General features: G+C 48.2%; 1 protein-coding gene across 1 annotated transcript in view; it reads right to left on the bottom strand.

Annotated features, from left to right (window-relative positions):
* ZNRF3 (zinc and ring finger 3) overlaps positions 1-24048 on the bottom strand; it is a 142148-nt gene that overhangs the window by 45502 nt on the left and 72598 nt on the right. Inside the window, exon 2 of the mRNA XM_068989629.1 lies at positions 13256-13381. Coding sequence (XP_068845730.1) covers positions 13256-13381 — 126 coding nt within the window. The remainder of the gene's footprint in view (positions 1-13255; positions 13382-24048) is intronic.

Raw genomic sequence — 24048 nt, 5'->3', positions numbered from 1 at the left:
CAGTTAGGGAGTTCTTTTCACAGAGCCAGTGCTCATCGGCAAAACCTTTTAAGAGAAAAATTATTTTGGAAAGATTTTCCAAGATCCTGAATGTTCTAAAATGGGACTTGTGAGCTGCTGTCTTCTCCAAGGCACTAACAGCTCAATGGAGGTGGGCGCCTTGCTGACAGCTGTCACTCGCCTACATCCTTCCTGTAGCACTTCAAAACTGGCTCTTCCTTTCCCTTTGTTTTGGTAGACTGTCTTGTCTTCTCTACTTAAGCCTGACAGAATATAACCTTAAGCCTGAGAAATCAGGTCCCTGAGCCTGGTCACCAGGGGCACCCACATTCATAGGCATCTGCTGGGATTCTGGGAAGTGGCGGGCCAGTGTTTCCTGGCCCTCTGTTAGCTTTAAGCTTCTTAAGGGGGAAAGAGGGTAAATTCTTAATTACAAACCCCAGAAGGGCCTTAAATATATGACCAATAAGGACAACTAGTGGGTCTCAGTGAAAGAGAGAGCTTTCCTTCTAGTGATAAACTATAATGGAAAAGAATGTGAAGAAGAATATATATGTGTGTCACTCATCACTTGGCTATACAGCAGAAATGAACACAACATTGTAAATCAACTATACTTGATAAAATTTAAAAGAAAAAAATGAGCTTTCCAATGATTTCTTTGGCATAATATTAAAAGAAAAAATCAACTGGACTCTGCTGAAATTTAAGCTTTTCTGCTCCAAAGGACACTATCAACAAAGTGAAAGAAAACCCCCAGGATAGGAGAAACTATTTGCAAATCGTATATCTGATAAGGGACAGGTATCAAGGATATACGAAGAACTCTTAGGATCTGAATAGCCATTCATATTTCTTCATAGAAGATATGCAAACTTTCAATAAGCACATAGAAAAGATGCTCAATATCATTATCCAACAGGAAAATGCAAAGCAAAACCACAATGAGATACCACTTCATACCCAGTAGGACGGCTGTAATCAAAAAGACAGATAATAACAAGTGCTGGCTAGGATTCGGAGGAATCTTACACTGCGTGCAGCCCTTTGGGAAAACAGTTTGGTAGTTCCTCAAAGGCTAAACAGTTATCATATGACCCAGCAATTCTGCTCTTAGTTACCTACCCAAGATAGATGAAAACCGATAGCTACACCAGGTCATGCACACAAATGTTCACAGGAGCATCACTCTAGTAATCCAAAAGCAGAAACAATCTAAATGTTTTTGTCCGTGCATCGATGGGTAAACAAGCAATAAACACACAATGAGCTATCATTTGGCAATAAAGAGAAATGAAGTGCTGACAGCTTACTCCCACGTGGAGGAAACTTGAAGACATCACGCTAAGCGAAAAGGAAACAGATACAGAAGTTCATGTCCTGCATGATTCCACGTGTACGGAATGCCTGGGATGGAGGGGAGATGATGGCTCAGTGGTACATGGTTTCTTTCTGGGTTGATGAAAACACTCAGACATCTGATAAGGGACTTCTATCCATAATATATAAAGAATATGAAAATACTAAGATTGATAGTGGGTGATGGTGGCCCAATTCTGTGAATATACTAAAGTCCACTGTGTGTACACGTGTGTGCTCAGTTGTGTCCGACTCTTTGTGGCCCCATGGACTGCAGCCTGCCAGGCTCCTCTGTCCATAGGATTTCCCAGGTGAGAATACTGGAGTGGGCTACCATTTCTTTCTTCAGGGGATCTGCCTGACCCACAGATTGAACCCATGTCTCTTGCATCTCCTGCACTGGCAGGTGGACACTTTACCACTGAGCCACCTGAGAAGCCCCCCAAAACCACTCTATACTTAGATAAAAAGAAGCCTTTGTGTGGGAACAACCTGATCAGTCATTTCTTTTCTATTTCTGTGTAGATTCCAATCATCTGAAAACTTACTTCTTGAACAGAAATGGGTAGAAAGTTTTTGATAGGGAAAAGATCTTGGGCATTTCAAAGTTGAAATAGGCTTGACTGGCAGTTGGTTTTAACCACAGTATACATCTCCTAGTAAAACTTATGTGTGTGTGCTGAAATGGAGTGAAACTTGGATACGATGATGAATAGATTCTGAAAGCAGCTCCCCATGCTGACAGAGCTGGGGCAGGGCTATGATATACTTAAGTGTTTCCTGGTGGCTCAGATGGTAAAGAATCTGCCTGCAATGCAGGAGACCTGCGTTCAGTCCCAGGGTCAGGAAGATCCCCTGGAGGAGGGAATGGCAACCCACTCCGCACTGACTGGAGAATTCCATGGACAGAGGAGCCTGGCGGGCTTACAGTTCAAAGGGTTGCAAAGAGTCGGTTACGACTGAGTGACTAACACTTTCATACTTTCATGATATACTTACTGAGTGGGAGAGAATGAGGTTTAATTAGAATTCCCTGGTCTAAAGAATAGCAACAGCAGGCATTTGCTTTGTTGATCTACCAATGGATTAATCCTTTTAAACGTGTTTGTAAGCAGGACTCCCCAGCAGTCCAGTGGTTAGTACTCTGCACTTCCTCTAAAGGGGGAGTGAGTTCAATCCCTGCTTAACTAATTCCATAAGCTGCACAGCGTGGCCGAAATTAAGTAACTAAATTTGCCATTAAAAAAAAAAGTGTTTGCAAACAAGCATATTTTACTTAACTCAAGGACTATGTTCTGAAACAACAAAAATTAAAACAGTGTGTTACTGGCCTTAAAAGGGATACAGAATCTGACAGTAGATAATACTGTCTGCTATAGGTTTCAGTAGTTCAGAATATGTTATCTTTTTAAAGGAGGAGGATACATAAAACGAAGGAAATGACAACTTTGAGAAAGGCAGAGACTCTAATTAGCCATTCCCTGATGTTACACATCAAAATAAACTGGAGTGATTTAGAGATGTAATATATTAAAAGAAAAACAATGATAACAGAAACAGTGCAAAAGGCAAAATGATTCTAAGCTTGCAAGGGAGGGGAGAAAATAATTAACTTTAAAAGCAATAGGAGAAATCACGAAGGAGTGATGGCTATGTAAAAACTAAACTTCTGCATGCCGAGAAAGCTAAAACAACAGACGGAATTAGTAAACACAAGGGCCAGTTTAAAAACACTCCAAACAAGGAATTAATATGTTGCTATTAAAAAAAAAAAAACACAAAAACTACATTAAGATCTACCCATAAATGAGCAAGGGGCCAGAATAGACAATTCACAAGAGAGGAAATTTAATTAGTAGATGGAAAGATGCTTGGCGCTTAATGCTTGCTGATAATCAAAGAAATGCAAAGGAAACAATGAAGTACTATTTTTATCTTTCTAATCAGTAAAGAAACATAGTAACTGTGACGGTCAATGTTAGCTGTTTGCTTCTGTGGGAAATGGTTCACGCTTACTTCACTAGTGGCAAGGTAAACTGAGGGAACTTTCCTGAAAAGCAATTTGCAACTGTTTGCAGCAAGAGTCATTAAAAAATGTTTATGTCCTTTGATCTATAATCTGCTCCGGGAATATTACCATGAGAGAATAATTCAAAGAGATAAAACAAAAACCAAAAAACCTGAAAGTCCACCTTACATGAAGAAAGCTTTCAGTGTGGCTTCTTTGTAAGGATTAAAAATAAAACAGAAGCCGCCTAATTCCTGAACCCTGGGGGTCAGCTACATCATCGCATGCTCTGCTGTCATGTCATGCAGCCAATGAAAGGACAGGTTACAAAAATAACAGCAAACTGGTCAGATGACTAGCATGTGCTATTAAGTTTAAAAAGGCAGAACAGAGATGCATACCTTCATAATAATTACATTAAAAATCAGACTTGGGTTCCCTGGAAGACTGGAAGGGAATAAATCAAGACTGACAGTACTTGAATTAAAGGAGTAAAATTAAAGTTGCATTTTCCCCTTTGGCTTTTAAATAATCCATAATTAATTGTTTCACGCAGCAAATATCTACCAAGTGCCCAATATAGGTACTAGGCACTGTTCTTGGCACTAGGAATATAGGACTGTGTAAAATTATTATACTGCTTTAAAAAAAAAAAAGGAAAGGGACCAGAAAATTGTTAGTTATAGAAAGAGTAAAATAAGTTAATGCTATAAATTTTGGGTATATCTTTAAAATTAGGGATTATAAAATGTTAAGATTCTATTAATTGAAACTCTAAGAAAAGGGAAAACATTACAAAAATAACTCATCTGAAAAAAAGAAAATCTAGGGACTTCCCTGGTGGCCCAGTGGTTAAGACTCAGAGCTTCCACTGCAAGGGCAGGGCACACGGGACCCCTTCATCCAACCCCTTAATCCAACTTTATGGCCAAAAGCAAACCAAAAACAAACAATTTACAAACAGATTAAAGAAAAAAAAAAAGATTTTGAAGCTAACTGCTTTAAAATCTGATTTCTAAAGACTGAGCCAAAATAACAAAGGTTCCTAGCAAATATCATATTCTTTCCTCTGAGGTTCATTTAAGAGTTGATACTTGTGAAATGGGCTTCCCAGGTGGCACTAGTGGGTAAAGAACCTGCCTGCCAATGCAGGAGATGTAAGAGACGCGGGTTCGGTCCCTGGGTTGGGAAGATCCCCCTGGAGAAGGGCATGGCAATCCACTCCCGTATTCTTGCCTGGAGAATCCCTTGGACAGAGGAGCTTGGTGGGCTACAGTCTGAGGGTCACACAGAGTCGGACACGACTAAAAAGCGACTTAGCATGCAGCACGCTTGTGAAAATCCATCAGCAATGGGGTAAAGTGTAACAGGGACAGCTGTGTGCTTTATGAGCTTCCCTGGTGGCTCGGACAGTAAAGAATCTGCCTGCAGTGCGGGAGACCCAGGTTCATATCCCTGGGTCGAGAAAGGGATGGCTAACTCGCTCTAGTATTCTTGTCTGGAGAATTCCACGGGCAGAGGAGGAAATATAGCCCAAGATCGTCAGGCAGACTGGAAATTTAGTTTATCCAGCAGTGCTTAGAACTACTGGAACGTGTTGGTACTCTTCAGTATTTTTATAACTAGCAAAAATGAGGCAGCATTTAAAGGGTTTCAGTATCCCAATTGTTAAGACTGTCTCAAACTTAAAACAGCACGGAACGTATTAGACTACAGGGCCTGAAGTCTGATTTGGAAAGTAAGATCACCAAAGCAGAATGCTACTTTTTATCAGATGAAATACGGTGCTTTCTGTACGGGGAACAAACTCGAAAGACAATGAGGTGGAGAAATGGCTTCTGTCCACAGTTAGCAGACAAATCTGGCCAGCATCCCTGCTCCTCTGCGTCTGCACCCAGTGGGACTCTGGGTGCCCAGCTTGGGCAGAGAGGAGATGAGAACGGAGAGTAAGTGGATGGAGCCTTGGGGCTGATCTCCAGGTATGAGAGATGCAGGTCACCTGACTTGGGACTGTTTCTACACACATTACCACGACTTACTCTGCTAGGTTCTAACTTCATTTATAATTCAGAATGGCCTCTCAAAAGTAGACAAGGTCATCAGCTACTTAAAATTTTATTTGTTTATTTATTTTTGGCAGCACTGGGTCTTCATTGCTGCATGAGGGCTCTAGACCTTGGGCTCAGTGGTTGCCCCAAGACAGGTGGGATCTTCCCGGACCAGGCATCGAACCAGTGTCCCCTGCATTGGCAGGCGGATTCTTTACCACTGGACCACTGGGGAAGCCCCATTAGCTACTTCTGATGGTCTTTTCTGCTGGCCTGTCACACCAGCCCCAGTTTCCTAGGACAGTGTCGTTTGTGGCTTCTGCTCTATTGAGAGCCTGGTTCACTTGGAGCGGACAGTGGCTAGAGGAGTGGTGTGAGCCGGGCTTCCCCCGGTCCAGGGAGGTGGCCAGCAGCCTCAGACCGCCAGAAACATTATTTTGCTTTATTCACTCGCTCTACTGTCAAAACTGCCTAAAGCCTTTCAGGGGATTTCAAAGAAAAGTTTCGGTTAGCCTTTTATAGCTGAAAATGTCTCAGATCTAGCTTAAAAAAAAAAAAAAAAAAAAAAACTCTTGTGCTTAATATAGCCTGTTAACCAAGAGGTTCCTGGAAGATTTAGGTGAAGAAGAAAAGCATCCCATTAAAAGTTTGTGACTTTCAAACCAGACACAGGACGTGAGAAGCAAAGTGGTATTCCCTGAGATTTTCCTTTTTCCATTCATATCATGCCAATCTTTTCTTCCTGATCTGATTTCTTTTACTAAGTTCCTTTCTTGCTTTCCTTTTTAACCAAATATGGGAGGTACGTACCCAAGTGCTCCTTAAAATAAATCTGAGGAGTCTTCCAAACTTCCTCTCCAGCCAGAAACCCACCTCATCTCAGGAGTATGTTTAGAGTGGGGAGGAAACTGATATTTGCCGAGCATTCACACCCTCTGAGACTGACGGACATCATTTTTTAAAATCATCACAATGCTCTTTACAGAGGGCAGTGTGGAGAAATGAAGACAGAGGGAGGTGGACCGGCCCAGGGTGAGGCGCACAGAGGAGTGCAGGGGGCCTGGGTGGTGACGGCACAGCGCATCCGCGCAAATCCTGCTCCCCACACTCCTCACGCGGAAACAAACGTGCCCTGACACAGATCACGCACTTCAGCCAACAGGCCACCAGACACCACGGACCTGCCTTCGTACCAGAGGCCAGTGGGCACAGAAGCAAAGGAAGAAGTGGGAGTTAAGGGTCTGCTCAGGGAGACAGCACAGGTCCCAGAGAGACGGGACTTCTCACCGGTGACACTAGTTAACGTCCAGGCCGGAGTGTGCTTTGTTGCTAGGGAGGCCTGGCCTGTGCACTGAGGGGTGCTGAGCAGCAAAGCCGCATCCCCGACTTCCACTTGCTTGATGCCAGCAGCAGCCCCACCCCACCCCCACCCTGTCCTGGATATTTCAGTCTGAAAACCAAACAGGTCTCCTGATACCGCCAGATGACCTTAGGGAGGGGTGTGTGTGCACAGGCGTTTTCGAGCCCCCCTCCAACACCCCAGCTGAGAATCGCTGCAATAAGAGGACCCAGGGGACGTGCTCTGGGAAGGTGTGGCACAAGTTAGCGTCCCAAACACAGGTGCTCCTGGGGATACCATGGCAAACTGCTCAGTCACAGTGCCCTGAGCTCAGGTATGTGGCAAACTTCACACTTACTTCCCAGCAGTGCCTGTGATGGGGGGCGGCTGCTCTGAGACCCTGCTCCAGTCGGCCAGTACATTCCTTTGGCTCTTGAGACGCAGCCGGGGATCTCATTCCCAGGGGCGCTAGGCTGGGCTTGGCCTAGGAGTCAGGGTCCCCAGGGTTGCAGAGGACACCCACCTGTGACCGAACCCTGGATGAGGAGGGCACGATGACCCCCACTCCCGTCCACCACCCACCATTCATCTCCCCAACTCTTCCACCTCCTCTCTGAAACCCTGGCCCCGTTAAACACTAATTCCTCATCCTCTCCTCCCCGCAGCCCTGGCAACCAGCACTCTACTTCTGTCTCTAAGGATCTGACTACTTAAGTAAGGGCACTGTGAGTGCTGAAAGCAACCGGAGGATAATAAGGGAAGAGGGGAGGGAGAAAGGAAGGGAGCTTGGGCACCAAGAGCCGCTGGTTGATTTGTGTCTTTGGCCGTGCGTGAACCTGACATACACTCGCCCCCTGAGGTCCCTCCTGTCTCCGGAAGGTGGAATCGGGCAGAGGGGTTTGGTGACCGTCCCAGGCCACGTGGATCTGGGGGCTGGAACTGGGCTTTAAATTCAGGTCAGTTTGGTGACTAAACCCAAATCTTAACTGTTACGTGTTCCCGCTCCCCCCAACCATCTTGAAAACAGTGAATTCCTTTGATCCTGTTTTCTGTCTTGCAGTCACTTTGGGCGCCAAGGGATCTGTTCCCTAGAACAAGTTACCAAGAGACACTCCGAGGGCTGGACGTGGGGTTCCATTCTGCACCGACCCCTCACCCCTGGGTTTCCCGCAGCTCAGTCTCACAGGACGGTGGTTCCCAGCAGTGTCTGCCCGCCGTGCTCGGCCAGGAGGCCGCCACAGGTGGAAGCAGAAGAGGCTGGGTGGAGAGCCGGGAGATCTGAGAGCGAACGCGAGGTCAACATCGTCGGTTAGAGCCCCATCAGAGCTCCCAAAGCCTTGGTGTCTGGGCCCGTTCAGCTCCAGAAATGCCCGCCAGCACGGTAACCTGACTGACCCTCTCCCTAGACCTAGACACCACTGCCAAGCAAACTCCCCAGCAAACTTTCAGTGGCTCCCAGCTTCCTGGGGCATGGAGATGAAACCCTGTCATCTCAAAGCCTCTTCCTGCCCCAGCCGCTTTCAATACCCGCCGAGGAGCCTGCTCCCGCTCTCCCCGCCTACCTCACCCCCTCGCACAGCCCCTCCAGCCACTCGCTCCCAGGGACGGGCCCTTGGTTCAGGACAAGAGGAAGCAGCTCCTCCGGGCACAGGAACCAGAGCAGGGGCGGCTTGTGAGCGTACATGTGACCTGGTGCCGGCAGGGGCTGCTGAGGCACAGTAGCCCAGAGCTGGCCCTCGCCAGCTTCCTTCTGGAAAGTGCATCTTCCACCCCACCTTCCCCGCAAGACACACACACAGAGCTGGGCAGTTCCAGCATGCTCCCAGACCCAGATCACAGCTGACAGACTAAAGGGACACCTGATCCAAGATGCATCGGATCAAGGGATATTGGGGTGCTGTTTCCCCCCAGGAGATAGTGAGCGGGGGTGAAATGAAGCAGACACCCAGAAGACTCGGGGAGGGGCCCCGGCACTGAGCCCCGTGGTCGGCAGCTGCAGAGGGGCACAGCACCCCCACCCTGGGCTCCCCGACGACACTCGGAACCTCAGGAGCGGATCCCCCTCTGGGCTCAACACAGCTCAAGCGGGGTTTCTACTCAATAGAACCAACACTGCTCACGCGGCCAGTAAGCACTGACGCGCACCCAATTCTTAAATCCACAGAAACCGGCAAAGACGACAGGAGGCAAGAGGGAGAGGCGGCGGGACAGGCCCCACCTCAGGTTTTGGCTCAGCCCCTGGGAGCCGTCTGACCTCAGGAGACGTTGAGATGTCCTCAGCACAGGATGCAGACCTAGACACGGCAGCAGGGTTGGCTCGACGATGGGAGGAGACGCTGCGCGGGACGCTCTCGGCGAGTGCCCAGCACACGAGGGCTGCTGTCACACCCTCGCAGGGCGTCCACCGAGGGCGGGGCGCTGTGCTCGGGGCTCCCCGCAGAACTCCCGCCACAATGACTGGGGCGGCATGAGCCCTGGTGAGAACAGGCCCCAGAAACTGAAGGGACCTTTCCAAGGCCACTCAGCCAAAGCTGGGTTCTCTTTGACTTAAGCCGCCTGCTTTTCTTGTCTTTCTGCTAACTTCCTGCTGTCCTCCTGAGGACTGGTGAGAACCAAGTTCAAGTCTGTTGACCATCCTGTGCTTCAGAACCCTAAGAGCTCCCTCCAGTGTGGGGTGTGGGGTACGGAGCTCTGCCCTGCTTCCATGTTTGGTGACTCCGGGCCAAGCAGGCTGTGTTGGATCTGAGCAAGTCTGATGTGTTCCCTGCCACGAGGCTGTCCATGCGGCGGCCGGACGATGTCTTACCTATCCCATAGGATGTTTATACAATAAATACTGCTTGAATTGAAGGGCTGAAATGCCTGGGGCCTAAACACAGACTCTTACAACTTTGGAGATGGTTGAAGACCCTTACTTTCAAAAGCAAGCTGCTGAGAAATGTCTACTTTATTCTGTTTTAATTTCTGAAGACTTAGATCGTCGTGGGTAACACAGCCAGTCTTTTAGTGTTGCAACTAGAAATCTCTGAAAGGTAGAATCTCAAGGGAAGCTTTTTAATATGATACAGAAGTTCAACATAGCAGACGAGCAAGGAACCCAGGACAGCCTCGTCACATGATGTGGAAGGGAGAGGCCCAGGAAGTGGAAGGGACTTGCCCGGGGTCTGGCCTGGAACACTGGCCTGCTGCATTCTGCGGGGCAGGGGTGGGGTGGGGCGGCTTACCCCCATCCCAACTCTGCAACCCCCCCAGTCCCTGAGCTGATCCAACTGTCTGCCTTTACCTCCTCCAGAATCAAAAAGATTATAAAGAGGGGATCGTAAATCACTTTTCTCTCTTGAGTTTACAGTGTTCCCTTTTTTTGAGGAGTTCAAAAGCACTCAGTAATAAACCCAGGTGATGAGTTTATGTCTTTCACTCTTAAAATGAAACTTTATTTGAACTCCTGGAGAGGCATTTAAGGTTGTTTTAATTTAGGACGTTCCTCTGGTATTTCAGCGTTTTGCCCCATGGCATTTTCTGTGGGCGGGTAGGTGAAGGGCGTGGGTGATGGGGCAGGGAGAGGGGTCTGTGTCTCCCCCTCCCCGAACAGGCCCTTTCAGATGCTGGTGGACCCTCCCTTCTATGGTTTTCAACAAGTCTCAACATCCACGGGAGGAGGAGGGGGCCCACCCGCACCCCCACGGGGACTTGGCTGCCCACCTCCTTCTTGCCCTCGCCGCTGAGAGCAGGGGGAAACACGCCTGAGTACAGAAAACTACGCTGAGCGTCCATGGTGGGGTGGACCACCCTGCTCATCCAGCGAAACCCTCTTGCCTCTGTGCTTGCTTGGGGGCTCGGGAAGAAAGAAAGGGCAGCTGGCAAAGTAAATAAAACTGAAGCCGGAAAAAAAAAAGACACTGAAGAAGAAGGTGAGAGGGCAGAAGAGAGAGAGGGAGGGAGAGAGGTGAGGAAGGAGACAGGGAGAAAGGCCTGACTCCGGGTACCTCCTCAATCAACCCAGGTTTTAGGCAAATGTGAAACTGCCCTGCTGTGTCTGGCCCTGGCGGTTTTGCTCAAGATTTTATGCAGGTGTTAAGCCAAATTTCAGTCACTAACCACGTGTGAATACTGCCTGGCCACCACACAGCCCCTCCAAACAGAACCATGGCGGCAGAGACAAGGGGTCAGGGGCGGCCTGTTGCTTGCAAGCAGGCGGAATCTTGTGCTGAGGTCCTGCATTCAATAAATACTTGCTGAAGGAATGAACATGACGGATACTCAACGGTGCAGTATACGTCAAGGGTTTCTATTCCTCCTGGCTTCACGGGCGGGCAGGCCAAGCCATACACAGCGCAAGTCACACCCACTCCATGGCTGTCCCAGGTAGAGGAGCAGCAGCTGGGTTCTTGGAGTGACTTCAACGCCACTCGGGCCCCAGGGGACCATGGTGGGCGGGGCCTGGGGGGGAGTCCCTGTTCCAGCCCATTTACAGACGCACGGGTGGAGGCCCACCAGACTGCGGCCGAGCCGCTGAGCCCTGCGGAGCAGCAGCTTCAGTACAAAGGAAAATATCCTATTGGGGAGTGTTAGCTACAAGGAGAGCACTGTGCCCAAGCTTTGGATGTGGCTGGCATTCCTCCTAGGAAAACACTAACGTTTTCTCGAGGGGGTTGCTGCTCTCTGAGCGTCATTAGGCAGCACGGCCACCTATTTAAACGATGAAGGATGGGGCCTGGGCCACCTGCAACACATCGAATCGACTACATGAACTGGAAACCAAACAGGCAATAGTCCCTGTGGGTGTTTTTTCTGTTTTTCCTTCTTCTTCTATAAAAGGGTGGTTGAGGTGGTGGGGCGAGGGGAGGGTGTTTCCTGGTGGCTCAGTGGTAAACAATCCCCCTGCCAATGCAGGAGACACGGGTCCAATCCCTGATCTGGGATGAGCCCACAGGTCTCAGGGCAATGAAGGCCACACACCCTAGGGCTCGCGCTTCCAAACAGGAGAAGCTACCGTAATGAGAAGCCCGAGACTGCAACTAGAGAAGAGCCCTTGCAGCAATGAAGACTCAGCACAGCCAAAGTCAAATAATTGAAGAAGAAGGCAGGGGAGCTTGACAAGTGGTCGGAAGCTACCCAGGAGACAGGTGGGACAGAAACATCACAGGTCCATGAGGGCTTTCTGGGCCAAAAGTCTGCAAGGAGACACTCACCGGGACATTTTCTTTCTCTCTTTCTTTTTCGTATTTAGCTATTTATTTGGCTGTGCCGGGTCTTGAGTTCCAGCATGCGGGATCTTCAGCGGCAGCATGCAAACTCTTAGTTGTGGCATGTGGGATCTAGTTTCCTGACCAGGGATTGAACCCAGGCCTGCTGCATTGGGAGCGTGGGGTCTTAGCCACTGGACCACCAGGCAAGTCCCCTGGGACATTTTCAAGTGTTGGACAAGGCTCTCTCTCAAGTGCCCTGTATCAGAACCACTTTGCTCTGGACTGAATCTCCTCAGGAGGTCAGAACCTGGACTGTTTTCCCCCGCCCCCTCCAGTTCTCTCCCCATGATGCCTAGAACAGCTGTTTCTGAGAAGATTAAAAAAAAAAAAAATCCAAGCGATAACACTTTTCCTTAGGCTGTACTACCATTCCTCCAACCAAAATCCTAGTAGCTTTCTCCAAATCTTTCTCTTTACCAAAACGATCCAGTTTAAAACAAGATGTCATCTGTTATATTTTAACATCACTGACATATGGTTTTCCAAAATAAATGGACCTCTATCTTTTATCTCATACCACAACCAGAGGTAATGCTGACGCTAAAAGAGTTGTTTTTGAAGAAGGAAACAGTCAATGGCAGCAGACATTTCTGGAGCACTCTCTGCTACATGTTTTGTCTCTCATCTCACCTCCTGACCGTCCTGTGAGGTAAGTTCTAAGACAGGACCATAATTGCTGTCTGCCATTCTGAAACCAAAAAAGCTCCACAACCCCCAGGTTTTTCCATAACTCAGCTGGCAGCAAATCATCAGGGCCCTGAACTAACGCCAGGCTATTTAGATTCCAGTTGTCCCACTAGATGTGAATATCCATGCAGGCGGCTACCCAGCTCTGCACGTGTTTGGTTACTGAGGGCAAACCCATGTCTCCTTAATACAAAATATGTGTATCTGAGCACCTTTCTAACCCCCCAAAATCTCAGAATTCTGAAATATCTGGCCCCAGGGGTGTAAGATAAGGACTGTGAATCTCTATGATCAATCCAGTTTGCAGATAAGGAACTGGGAATCCCTGAGGGCGAGAGACCTGCCCGAGGCCACATGGAGGACAAGGGTGGAGGCCACTCTGAGGCTGCAGCTGCCAGCAGTGTCCAAGCTGCTGACCACCCTGGGGCAGGGGTGCTGCCCCAACAAACGACTTCAGCCAGGAAAGAGCGCTGTGCCAACGGGGGCTCTTCGTCCCTGGCTGTTTGAGGACGTGGATGACACCAGTCAGAACCGGGGCGGGTGGTGGGGAGGGCCTGGGGCTCACCTTTCCGAGGACAGTGAGGCATGGCTTCGGGTCCAGCTCCGGCTGTTCCAGTTTCACCACTCCGACCCAGCCGTATTCATACAGGTCCTCTTCATCATTGTTGTTACACAGGCCCAGTGGGTGCATCTGGGAAACAAGTGGGGAGAAAGCTTCAGTGGGCAGGCTGCAGGCCTGCAGGGCTCCTGCGGTGCCGGTCTCAGGCGCCACCGTCAAGAGCAACCTCAAAACCAAAAAGCATATGGGGTGGGGGGAATGCGGTTTTCAACCCTCGGGGGATTCTATTTCAGCATAATGAGCCGAACCCTGGGGAGAACACGGTAGGACCACTACAAATAGACTGAATGGATGCTGTCTCACTGCTCTGTAGGAAGCAGGCACCCAAGGCGGAGGCACCCAAACCTTCCTGATGGGAAGCAGGAAAAGAGAAACAGCTTAACTCCCACGTAAGGGCCGGTCTAGATCACTGTGAAATGCCATGACGTTCAGCGGCAGCGTCACAGACTATTTGGCTTCCAGACCTGAACAACACGTCTACTTCAGCTGATGCAAGAGAACCTGGAAAAGTGAGGAATTTATGGAGAGACCACTAGCCATGGGGCAGCATCGGCGGTAAAATGAACAAGCCGTTTAAAGGCCACTCCTGGTTACTGGGAGATAGGCGACATTCTTTTGAAGTTTTTTTTCCAAGTTTGGCAAAGCACAGAATCAGAGATAGGTAGAAGAGCTGGTCAAATTTTTAGCAGGAAAAGTGACATCGGTGACATCACAAAATGTTTGCACTCACAGTTCTCAGTGTTGAGTCTGGTATCAGAGGGAAGAATCCCTGATAACCATCCAAGAGGAAGAGGTCCTCGAAGATAAACCTAACCTACCACGACGGTGCTAAGCTCTTTAAATAACCAGAAGGAATATGTCTTTAGGTTCGTGGAGTGTTAAGAGATGCAAGAGACCGAGGAACCCACTCTGTAGCCAGAATAGATCAATGCCCTAATCTACAGAGCCTGGGAATACGTTATCTTAAAAGACACAAGAGACTTAGAGATGTGATGAACTTTGATGTCCTGGATTGCCCGGGTAAGCCCAATGTAATCACAAGGGTCCTTACAAGGAAAAGGGGAAATCGTGGAAATAGGGGAGACATGACCTGGGAAGCAGAGGTTGGAGTGATTTGCTTTGAAGATGGAGGTGGGAGCCAGGAGCCAAGGAAAGCAGGTGGTCGGCTCCCAGAAGCTAGAAAAGACAAGCAAAAGGGTTCTCTCGCAAGCCTCCAGAGCGAATGCAGCCCTGCCAACCCATTTTTTTCACTTCTGACCTCTAGAAATTTGTGAGAGTGAGTCTGTGTTGCTTTAACCCATTCGGTTTGATGTTACTTGTTACAGCAGCAAATAGGAAACTAAAACATTCTTCTAACCCCCCACTCATTTTATGGATAAAAATGTTTTGGCATCAGATGATAGTAATGGATATGCGAACATTGCGAATGGACGAAACACCTCTGAACTGTATACTTTATATTTTTTTAAAGAGGATTCATAAGTTGTGCTTTATTCAGATTTTGAATCTTACACAGCAGTTTAAAGAAATGAGGCTGATCTATAGACCAGTACAGACATATCAAATCACAATGACATACAAAATGAAAAGCATATACAGTTTGACACAAACAAAATTTTAAATGTCTTTTTTACTGATATATTTATGAATATAAATTCTCAAAAAAAAATTCAGAAAGGCTACATGCCAAATTCCTATCTAATTTTCTTCTTGGGGAAGGAATTTTGGTATTTATGAGCATTCAGAGGGGCTTTGAATTGTATACTTTAAAATGGCTTAAATGGTAAATTTGATGTCAATTTTACTGAAATAAAAAAGCTTTTGGGTGGACTTCCCTGGTGGTCCAGTGGCTAAGACTCTGAGCTCCCGGTGCGGGGGCCCAGGGTTCAATCCCTGGTCAGGGAACTAGATCCTGCATGCCACAACTAAGACTTGGTGCAGCCAAATAATTAAATAAATGTTAAAAGATTTTTTTTTTTAATGTCCCAAGAGTTTACTCAGAAACTACTGTCCTCAGTCAACACGGAGATCCACAGCGTAGGACAGCAGTGATCTCCACTCCTCCAGAGTCTAAGCCAGCCCGGAGTCCCTCAGGAGACCCTGTCCTCACAGTCCTAGCCCCGCCCCATGACTGACAGTTCCGCTCAAGCAAGAAGGCGGAGCAACGGGGCTTGCGAATTGAGGACCTACATCTGGAGATGAAAGCTCTGCAGGGGCCTGAGGTTTAAAAAAGACTCTTTAACCTTTGCTGAAACCAGCATTCCCTACCCTTTGACAGTCACCCATGCTGTGCTTAACGATGCTCATGGGGCACATCCTGAGAGATGCGGGGTCAGGGACAGCACAGGTACACGTGTGAAGAAGAAACGAACCTAAAGTAGACGTGACTCAAGCCTGACGCTGACACGCCTGATGCCAACAGCAAGGGCTTTGACGCGGAGGAGATGGGGGAGGAGATGGAGGGACAGCGGGAGGAAGAGGGGGCCTGGGAGGGCGGTACCAGGAAACCAGAGCAGCAGCAGCGGGAGGAAAAACCGGGGCCCTTTGGCAGACGGGGCAGAGGCCCGAGCTACGAAGCGGGACACGCAGGCATGGGAGGGGCAGCAAGGGGGTACCCTGAGCTCGCAGAAACCCCCCACTTCACACGCCTCACACACACTGAGGTCCCCCTGGAGCCCTGGCCTGCGCCCCCCCCGGCGGGCCCTCCCCTTCTCGGCGGCCACGCCCTCCCACTCCCCGCCCCCCAACCCCCAGACTCCCTTTCAGACCATCACCGAGGTGACTGTGAGCAGCTCAAAGTGTCAGCCCTGTCAAGGGTGTTGACTTCTGAACAGGGATCAAAGACTTAAAAACAAAAAGGAATTTCTGTAAAGCGCCGGCGGGTGTCATAGGTTGGTGTGGGTGGTTTGTTTTCCCCGGGGAGGGTGAAAGGGCCCCCAAGATCACATCTCAGCGCATCCAAAACCGACCTCGCGGTCTCCACTGACTTCCCAGTTCCTCTCCGGAGTTCTTTCTCTGCCGAGTTCCTTAGAGTTCCTTACTCTATCTCCAGAGGCCTGAACTGGCCAGCCTGAGAACGCAATTTCAGCCACGTCTCAGGTGTAACTGGTCTCTTCCATCCACCTGCCAGATACTGTTCAGTTGGGTCTTTCTCAACTCAGCCCTGATGACATCAGCTTCCAGAGGTGCCTGCCGCCCTAGGTCTCCAAACATTCACATCCTGGGGTCCTCTTTTTCCAAGGGCTCCACTTTATGGCCTCTGTAACATCTTATGGAAAACCCAAACCAACTTTCTGGCCAACCCAAAGCTAACGAAAGCATAAAGGAAAAAAAAAAAAAAAAAGTAGACTCAGCAACCTAGAACAGAGCTTGACAAAAATTCACTGGAGACAGAATACTTAAAGAGGGGAACAGCAGCCTGAAATGATAAGATCAGGAAAACTCCTGGGCGGGTCCACAGAAGAACAACGCCAATAATTCACAAGCTACCCTAAATTGTGAGGATTTAACAGAAGATCTGTCTTGTGTTGTAACTCTGGTCTTGCACTCTCAGAATAACTTTGTGATGTCAACATTCTTGCTTAAGTTAACTGAAGGCAAATTCCCAGCTGGTCCTCTATAGTGAGGCTTGACATTAAGAAGCTGTGTCTAGAGACTTTCCAGGTGGTCCAGTGGCTAAGACTCTGCACTCCCAACAGAGGGGGCCTAGGCTGAATCCCTGGTCAGGGAACTAGATCCCACAGGCCACAACAAAGATTGAAGATCCCGAGTGCCACAACTAAGACCCGGAACAGATGAATAATAGAATTTTTTTTAAAAAAAGAAGAAGTTGTGCCTCTTGCTAGTTTCCTCCTGATTTTGTTCCGAGGGGTGTTTGGGGGTTGGAGAGGATGAGAGCTTTGGAATCATGTAGCCATGTTTTAAAACCTGCCTCTTATGAGGCACATCTCCTTGGGCAGACGACTCAATTTCTGTAAACCTCTACTTTCTCATCTGTAAAATGGGAACAGCAGCATCTGCCTCAACAGGGTGCTGTGAGGATTCAATGAGATAGAACACATCATCATAGTTGCGCAGCAGACGCTCCATCAGTGGGAAAGTCCTCTCCTTCACTTTCTCTAGACATGTCACGCTTGCTTGCAAGTCACACTTCTGCCTAGAATCCTCTGTCCTTCAAGACCAGTGTCAAGGTCAGCCCTTCCATGGAGCTTTCTTAAATGCACCAGTACAACTAGCGGCTTGCACCCCTGTGTTTCCAAACACTTTACATGGTCCTTGCACAGTTCCTTCACCGTCTCCTCAGGGATAGGCAGCTGCTTCTAGAAGTCTTCTCAGAGATCCCCTTTCACCCCACCCACAGCCTTGCACCCAAAAGGTGCTCAGTAAATGACCACTGCTACCACACCTCAGCTCTGCTTAGAAATCATTTGGGCCTCTGTTTGCCTAGGGCTTCCCTGGTGGCTCAGAGGTTAAAGTGTTTGCCTGCAATGTGGGAGACCTGGGTTCAATCCCTGGGTTGGGAAGATTCCCTGGAGAAGGCAATGGCAACCCACTCCAACATTCTTGCCTGGAGAATCCCATGGATGGAGAAACCTGGTAGGCTGCAGTCCGTGGGGTCACAAAGAGTCGGACACGACTGAGCGACTTCACTCACTTGCCTAGGTGAGGGACCAGGACAAAACAGGTCAGAATTTCAGCAAACCACTGCATGAACTTTAGTAGAGGCGGCTCTTAACAGCCATTGATCCCCAAGTCACCAACACATTTCTAGGACTTTACTGGCGACCTCAGGACTTCCCGGCCACAGCACAGGAGCAAAGGCTGCTCCTTCTTGGTCACCACAGCCGGGCTGGCAGGGGTGGACAGCGCTCTCGGAAGTGCAGGGAACACAATGCCGCCTCCCTTCCCTGGGGCAGGCCCAGGACAGGGCTTTATCACGGTGGTGGAGGGGGACGAGGAATAGAGGATAAATTTCAAATTCTCCCACCCCAGTCTGACCTCAGAAGTTGCTGTCACCTCCGATAAGACGAAGGAATAAAGCGAGGAAGAGGCAGGCATTGGATCGAGAGCACAGGGAACCCAACAGAGAAGAAAAATAGAGGGAAATCCCAGGATGACAGCTATGCCACTGGCCGGCCGGGCGAGCAGCCCAGATGGGGCCAGAAGGACGAGCACTGCAGAGAGCAGCAGATAATAAGCAAACAACAGCAGCAGCCTGGGTCATCACCCGGGGGTCTGGCAGTACTGGGCAGAGTGTCATAGTTCTGAGCAGGAGAATGAAATGTGATAATTATACAGCAAACTAAAGCAATGGAGGCAAAGGGGACAGTTATTAACTCCGGAAAAAAAACAAAACGTCAAGGCCAGAGTTGTAAACCACAGCAGGGCATGGCACGCAGGACCTGCTTGGGAATAGTCACGGCCATAAGATGTAAATCCCGACCTAGGCATTAATTATCATGTGACTACAGCGGGAAAATGCAGAGATGGGAAATGTGGGGGGCGAGGTGCGGGGGGCGGGGAGGCAGAAAGGTTGGGGCCAGGGAAGGGATGAGGCGGGTACGAGAACAAAATGTCCACCTTCCATAGGAGGAAGTCAAAAAACCTAGAAATGGGCTAAAATATGAGGCAGTATAAGCACACTATTTAGAAATTATTGCCAGAAACTTAGAAATATTCCTAGAGGTGAACAGTAGAAGAAACCACTAAATAACTGAAAACAGTTCCCTCTGAGAAGAGCAACTGGGAATGGCAACGGGTGCCCCAGAGGAAGCCTCTTTTTATTAAAAGCCATGCAGTGCCCTTTGCCTGTTATAAACGTACATGTGCTTCAGACTGGCTAAGATCTTTGCAGGCACTGCTGGACAGAACACCTTCCTCCAGGTGTTCCAGCAGATTCTCTGGGTGCTGCAGGGAAGTGGTCCATCGGGTCAAAGGGAGACCCCACAGGCAACCTGCACAGGACCGTGGCCTTGGAGGAGGGCCGTCTGGGACGGCTCTAGGGGCCCCCAGGCCCAGGGCTGGCGATGGCGGGAAGACGGCACACAGGACTCAAGGAGAACGGTGCAGAGAGGACCCCCAGCCCATGCCACCCCCACAGCCCAAAATAACTTCCGGGTGGCACCAGGGTGTGACGAGGACTTGAGTGTTGCAGGGGTGGCAGACACAACAAGCCGGTCGGTTGTTCTAAGGTTTTCTCCCAGACACAGACAGATCCTATAACCTCCAGGAGGGGCGCCGAACGACTGACCTGCACTTCCCCACAAGGAGCTGCTCCGGGCCAAATGGCTAACAATGAGCAGACCAGAGTCCTGGCCACCGGTGGTGCCGGGAATCGAGCGTCTGGCTTCATGCTGAAATATGAAGGTGGACCTTCTTCAAATTTCTTGGAGCCTGATGGGGTTGGCTATCAGGGTTTCACTGTTTTCTTAATGGACAAAGACTAGAGGGAACTTCAAAGCCAAAAGGCTATGTCAGACAAGGTTAAATAACTGGAGAAAACAGAACCATGCTCCCTCGGGGACAGGACATCAAGCCAGGCTTTGAAACCAAGTCCCACTCTTTAAGAAGCTCTCAGTACAAAATCCTTCAGATATACCGGGGCACTTTCCACACGTCTGAAAGGGCAAAACTGAAACCGGGGCTGGTGGAGCTCTTATCCAAGGTTACAATATCTCCACACTCCACTGCAAGTTTAAAATAACTTCAAAAGGGCCGCCTGCTTCTAAGTGGGTTACTGTTACACTGGAGCCAAACACGGAACGAATAGGAGGAGAGACATTTCGGTCTGTAATATTATCTCAACAAAAAATTCCTGGGGATTTAAAAGGGAAACTTCCTTCCTTTTGTCCTTTCGCCGCCCGTCGACTAGGGTAGGGTGTCAGTGTGGTACAGGGTTTCACAGCCCTGGACCTTTTCCTAAAAGGTGTGGTGGCTGCAGTCAAGACTTATAATTCATGTGAAAGAGTGGAAAAGGACTGCTTCACCCGCTTCTCTCTTGAATCATAAGGATTTTTTTTTTTTTTTTCTTCTCTTCTATGTACAAAGAAACAGCTCTCTTTTGCTCTTTGAACAAACATCCTGAACCTCCTTCTGGAGCTAGAATCCAGAGGGCCCCGAACACAGTTTTTCTCCCCCGGTTGCCATAGCAATGGGAACAGAAAGTACCACAGACAGACACAGAAAAGGAGCTGGCTGTTGCTGCTGTTTGCTGGAAACTTCGAAGTGGGAATTGTCTGAGGATTAAAACCAGTTTTTCTTTTGCCGAGGACTCTGGTTTTCTGAACACGGTCTTCTGCCATGGGCATCACTTTTTAGAGAAAAACCAAGAACCGCGTCTACCCTGTTTGCTTCCTCTTGGTACCAGAGAACCACTGAGAAGCTGCCTATCGGAAGCTGTGCAAAGCAGCAAGCATTTCAAATCCACCTTTTCACCTGAACATCTCCAGGCACTGAATTTGGTCCGATGATTATGTTGAAACTTAGATATAGCCCTGTGTCTATCCCAGGTCTGACTTTAAAAACCTTCACTTAGAACTTCCAATTCTGACTCCAAGTGGGTGAGGATATATTTCATAAGTTAAATTTTATTTTCTAAAAAAGAAAAAAGTATCCAACAGCCTATAGAAAACCACCTGAAAATGTTCTGTTCTTAAAATGACTTCAAAGTGACTCATACCACTACCCGATGACAAGAACTGAGCTCCACATGGAAATCCACGGACACAGGTTTATTTTAAATTGCAAGATGTAATAAAGGACACTTGATTGTTCCAACTACAAAAAAGGTAAGGGTTCGGTGCCTGTACACAGCACAGAGTTACTAAATCAAGAAGAAACATGTTGGAGGGGAAAGCATAAAGTGCGCTTCTCATTCTCCCAGTTTTACAAACAACACTATAAAACCACAAAATCAACAAAACTACGTGGTGCCAGTCTTAAACTGGAAAAATGGAACAAGTGGAAAAGGAATTCCAAAAACACATTTAAGTTGTTATAAGGTCTTAATATGACGTAAACCAGAGCAACATAAGAATGGAGAAAGGACTCACGCGATAAACTGTTGGAACAGGTGTATAGCAATGCATAGAAAAGCTCAGTCTGGCTGTCCGTAAGCTATTCTGAGAATCGATGAGGCAACTTGAGTTAAGGGAAGCCCTTTAGGGAAGCTCGAGAACAACAAAAGGAGGCAGAAAGAACAAGATATTCTTAAAACGTCTCCATGTTATATCAGTAGCAGAAAGGAATGAAATGATGGTTATAGGACAGACATCAATAGGTTATAGTAAGAAAACTGAAAGACCATCAGCCTTACTGTGGATTAATGCACAGTAAAATCACCAGTGAAAACCAATGCTAACCACAGGGGAGGGCTGCTGGGTATATGTGGACTTGGGTGGAATCTGTCTAGCAACATGCAATAAACCTGAGGTCCTATGACTTCCTTTCCCCCATAATTCCATTTTTAGAGAAGATCCTGAGGAATTAATCTAAAACAAATAAGTGAAAAACAAACTAAATAAACAAAAGAAGAAACACAATCCTAAAGGAAATCAACCCTGAATATTCACTGGAAGGACTGACGCTGAAGCTGAAGCTCCAATAGTTTGGTCACCTGATGCAAAGAGGCAACTCACTGGAAAAGACCTTGATGCTGGGAAAGATTGAGGGCAAGAGGAGAAGAGGGCAGCAGAGGATGAGACGGTTGGATAGCATCACTGACTCAAAGGACACAATTTGAGCAAACTCTGAGAGATAGTGAAGGACAAGGAAGCCTGGTGTGCTACAGTTTATGGGGTCACAAAGGGTCAGACATGACTTAGTGACTGAACAGTAACAACTTTACATGATAAAATCTTCAAGCAGTCCCCCTCCAAACTATGAAAATGTAGAAAGAAAAAAGATTTCCCCAAGAGTATATAATCAAACAAAACAACGTACCTAGTTTATGGGATACTGTACAACCCTAGGAAGATAATGATGAAGATAACAGGGTATAAAAAGCACCATGTATGAAATCGTAAGAAAAGTGTATTCATAAGGCAACACCTATTCAAAAATACCATCTGCAGATGGGCAAAGAATGCGAGGAGACAATGAATTTTAAAAGCTGATGGGTTTAGAGTGTAACGGTAGCTGGAAGCTTCCCTGTCATGGATTTTAGTATTCACCCAAACCAACGTTTGCTGAGCGCTGACCCGGTGCTGGACACTGCACAAGAGAAGGTAATTAAGACCTACTGTTGGGACTTCCCTGGTGGTCCAATGGTAAGACTTCGCTTGCCAATGCAGAGGGTGTGGGTTTGATCCCTGGTCCAGGAGCTAAGACCCCACATGCAGCCTGGCACTGGGAACAAGTGCTGGTCACACAGCACAGGCTGCGTGCAAGGGCTCAGCAAAGAAAACACAGGAGGAAATTATTATACACCAGCACACAGTGAGGAATCAACCATGAACACTATCCTAACCGATGATGACAGCAGCTCAGCTCCAGGCATTCTGACATGACGAACTTGCTCGCGGGGCCACCTGATCACAGAAACACTTTACCAAGTTACACAGCGATTTGACTTTCTTCCCCTGAAACACACAAGACAGATGGACAAAAACACTTGAAACAAAAATAAAGCTAAAAATTCTTTCACCTAGAAAATACACTGTGTGCACGCTAAGTTGCTCAGTCATGTCTGACTCTTTGCGACCCCTTTGTGGACTGTAGCCTGCCAGGCTCCTCTGTCCATGGGATTCTCCAGGCAAGAATACTGGAGTGGGTTGCCCTGCTCTCCTCCAGGGGAACTTCTCGACTCAGGGATCAGAGCCCCATCTCTTATGTCTCCTGCATTGGCAGGCGGGTTCTTTACCACTATCGCCACCTAGAAAGCCCCAGAAAATACACTTCTTCACCCCAAATATGACAATAAAGGGCAAGTCAGGGGTTCCTTATAAAATAAAGACAACTCCTGAGATTTGAGGAGTTTCTTACAAGCAATACCCAGTGAGAGAATGCAGGCTTGCTGTAACTTTGAGTCATTTTCTGAATGCAAAGAAAGTCTGGCCTTGGGGAGGTAGATTCATTACATTACCTCCCAGTCATGATTCTAATTCATTTTCAATCAGAATGTCTCCTTAATTAGTAAAATGTAGAAAGTAAGAGGAATGAGCCAACAGTTGCAAAGTGACCATTCTGGACGCGGAGGGACTCAGCACCATGTTGGGAGCGGGCACTCTGGTGTCCAGCCTGGGGGCAGAGCCTGTCCTTTCCGCTGACCCCATGGCGCTGCCCTGACGTGTTGGATGTGGCTGTGAGCCGCTGGCCAGGGTGGCTCCCGGCACCGCCGCTTAACTTCTGGCCGCCTGGGAAGAGCCATGCAACCTCAGAGCTTACTTCCCGTCTGAGGGAGGTGCTGATCCTGACTACGTGCATCTATTCCTGAGGTTAGACCTGCAGTGGGCCCATGTCCCGGCAGGTGGCCAGTGGGGCAACACACCTGATACCAGAAGCACAAGCAACCAGAGGAAAAAACAGCTCAGCTGGACTAGTGACAAATGGAAAGGACACCTCAAGAGTGTGCAGAGACGACCCAGAGGATGGAAGAAAATGCAGATCCGTCATGTATCTGATAATGGACTAAAATGCGGGGAAATCCTTACCACTCAGCAACGAAAGGACAAATTATCTAATTAAATAATGGGCAAGGGATCGAAATAGACATTTCTCTCCAAAAAAAAAGAAAAAGCAAA

Source organism: Capricornis sumatraensis, chromosome 17 (assembly GCF_032405125.1).
Source record: "Capricornis sumatraensis isolate serow.1 chromosome 17, serow.2, whole genome shotgun sequence".
In the NCBI taxonomy this organism is placed as follows: Eukaryota; Metazoa; Chordata; class Mammalia; order Artiodactyla; family Bovidae; genus Capricornis; species Capricornis sumatraensis.
This window is presented reverse-complemented; position numbering and strand designations above follow the sequence as displayed.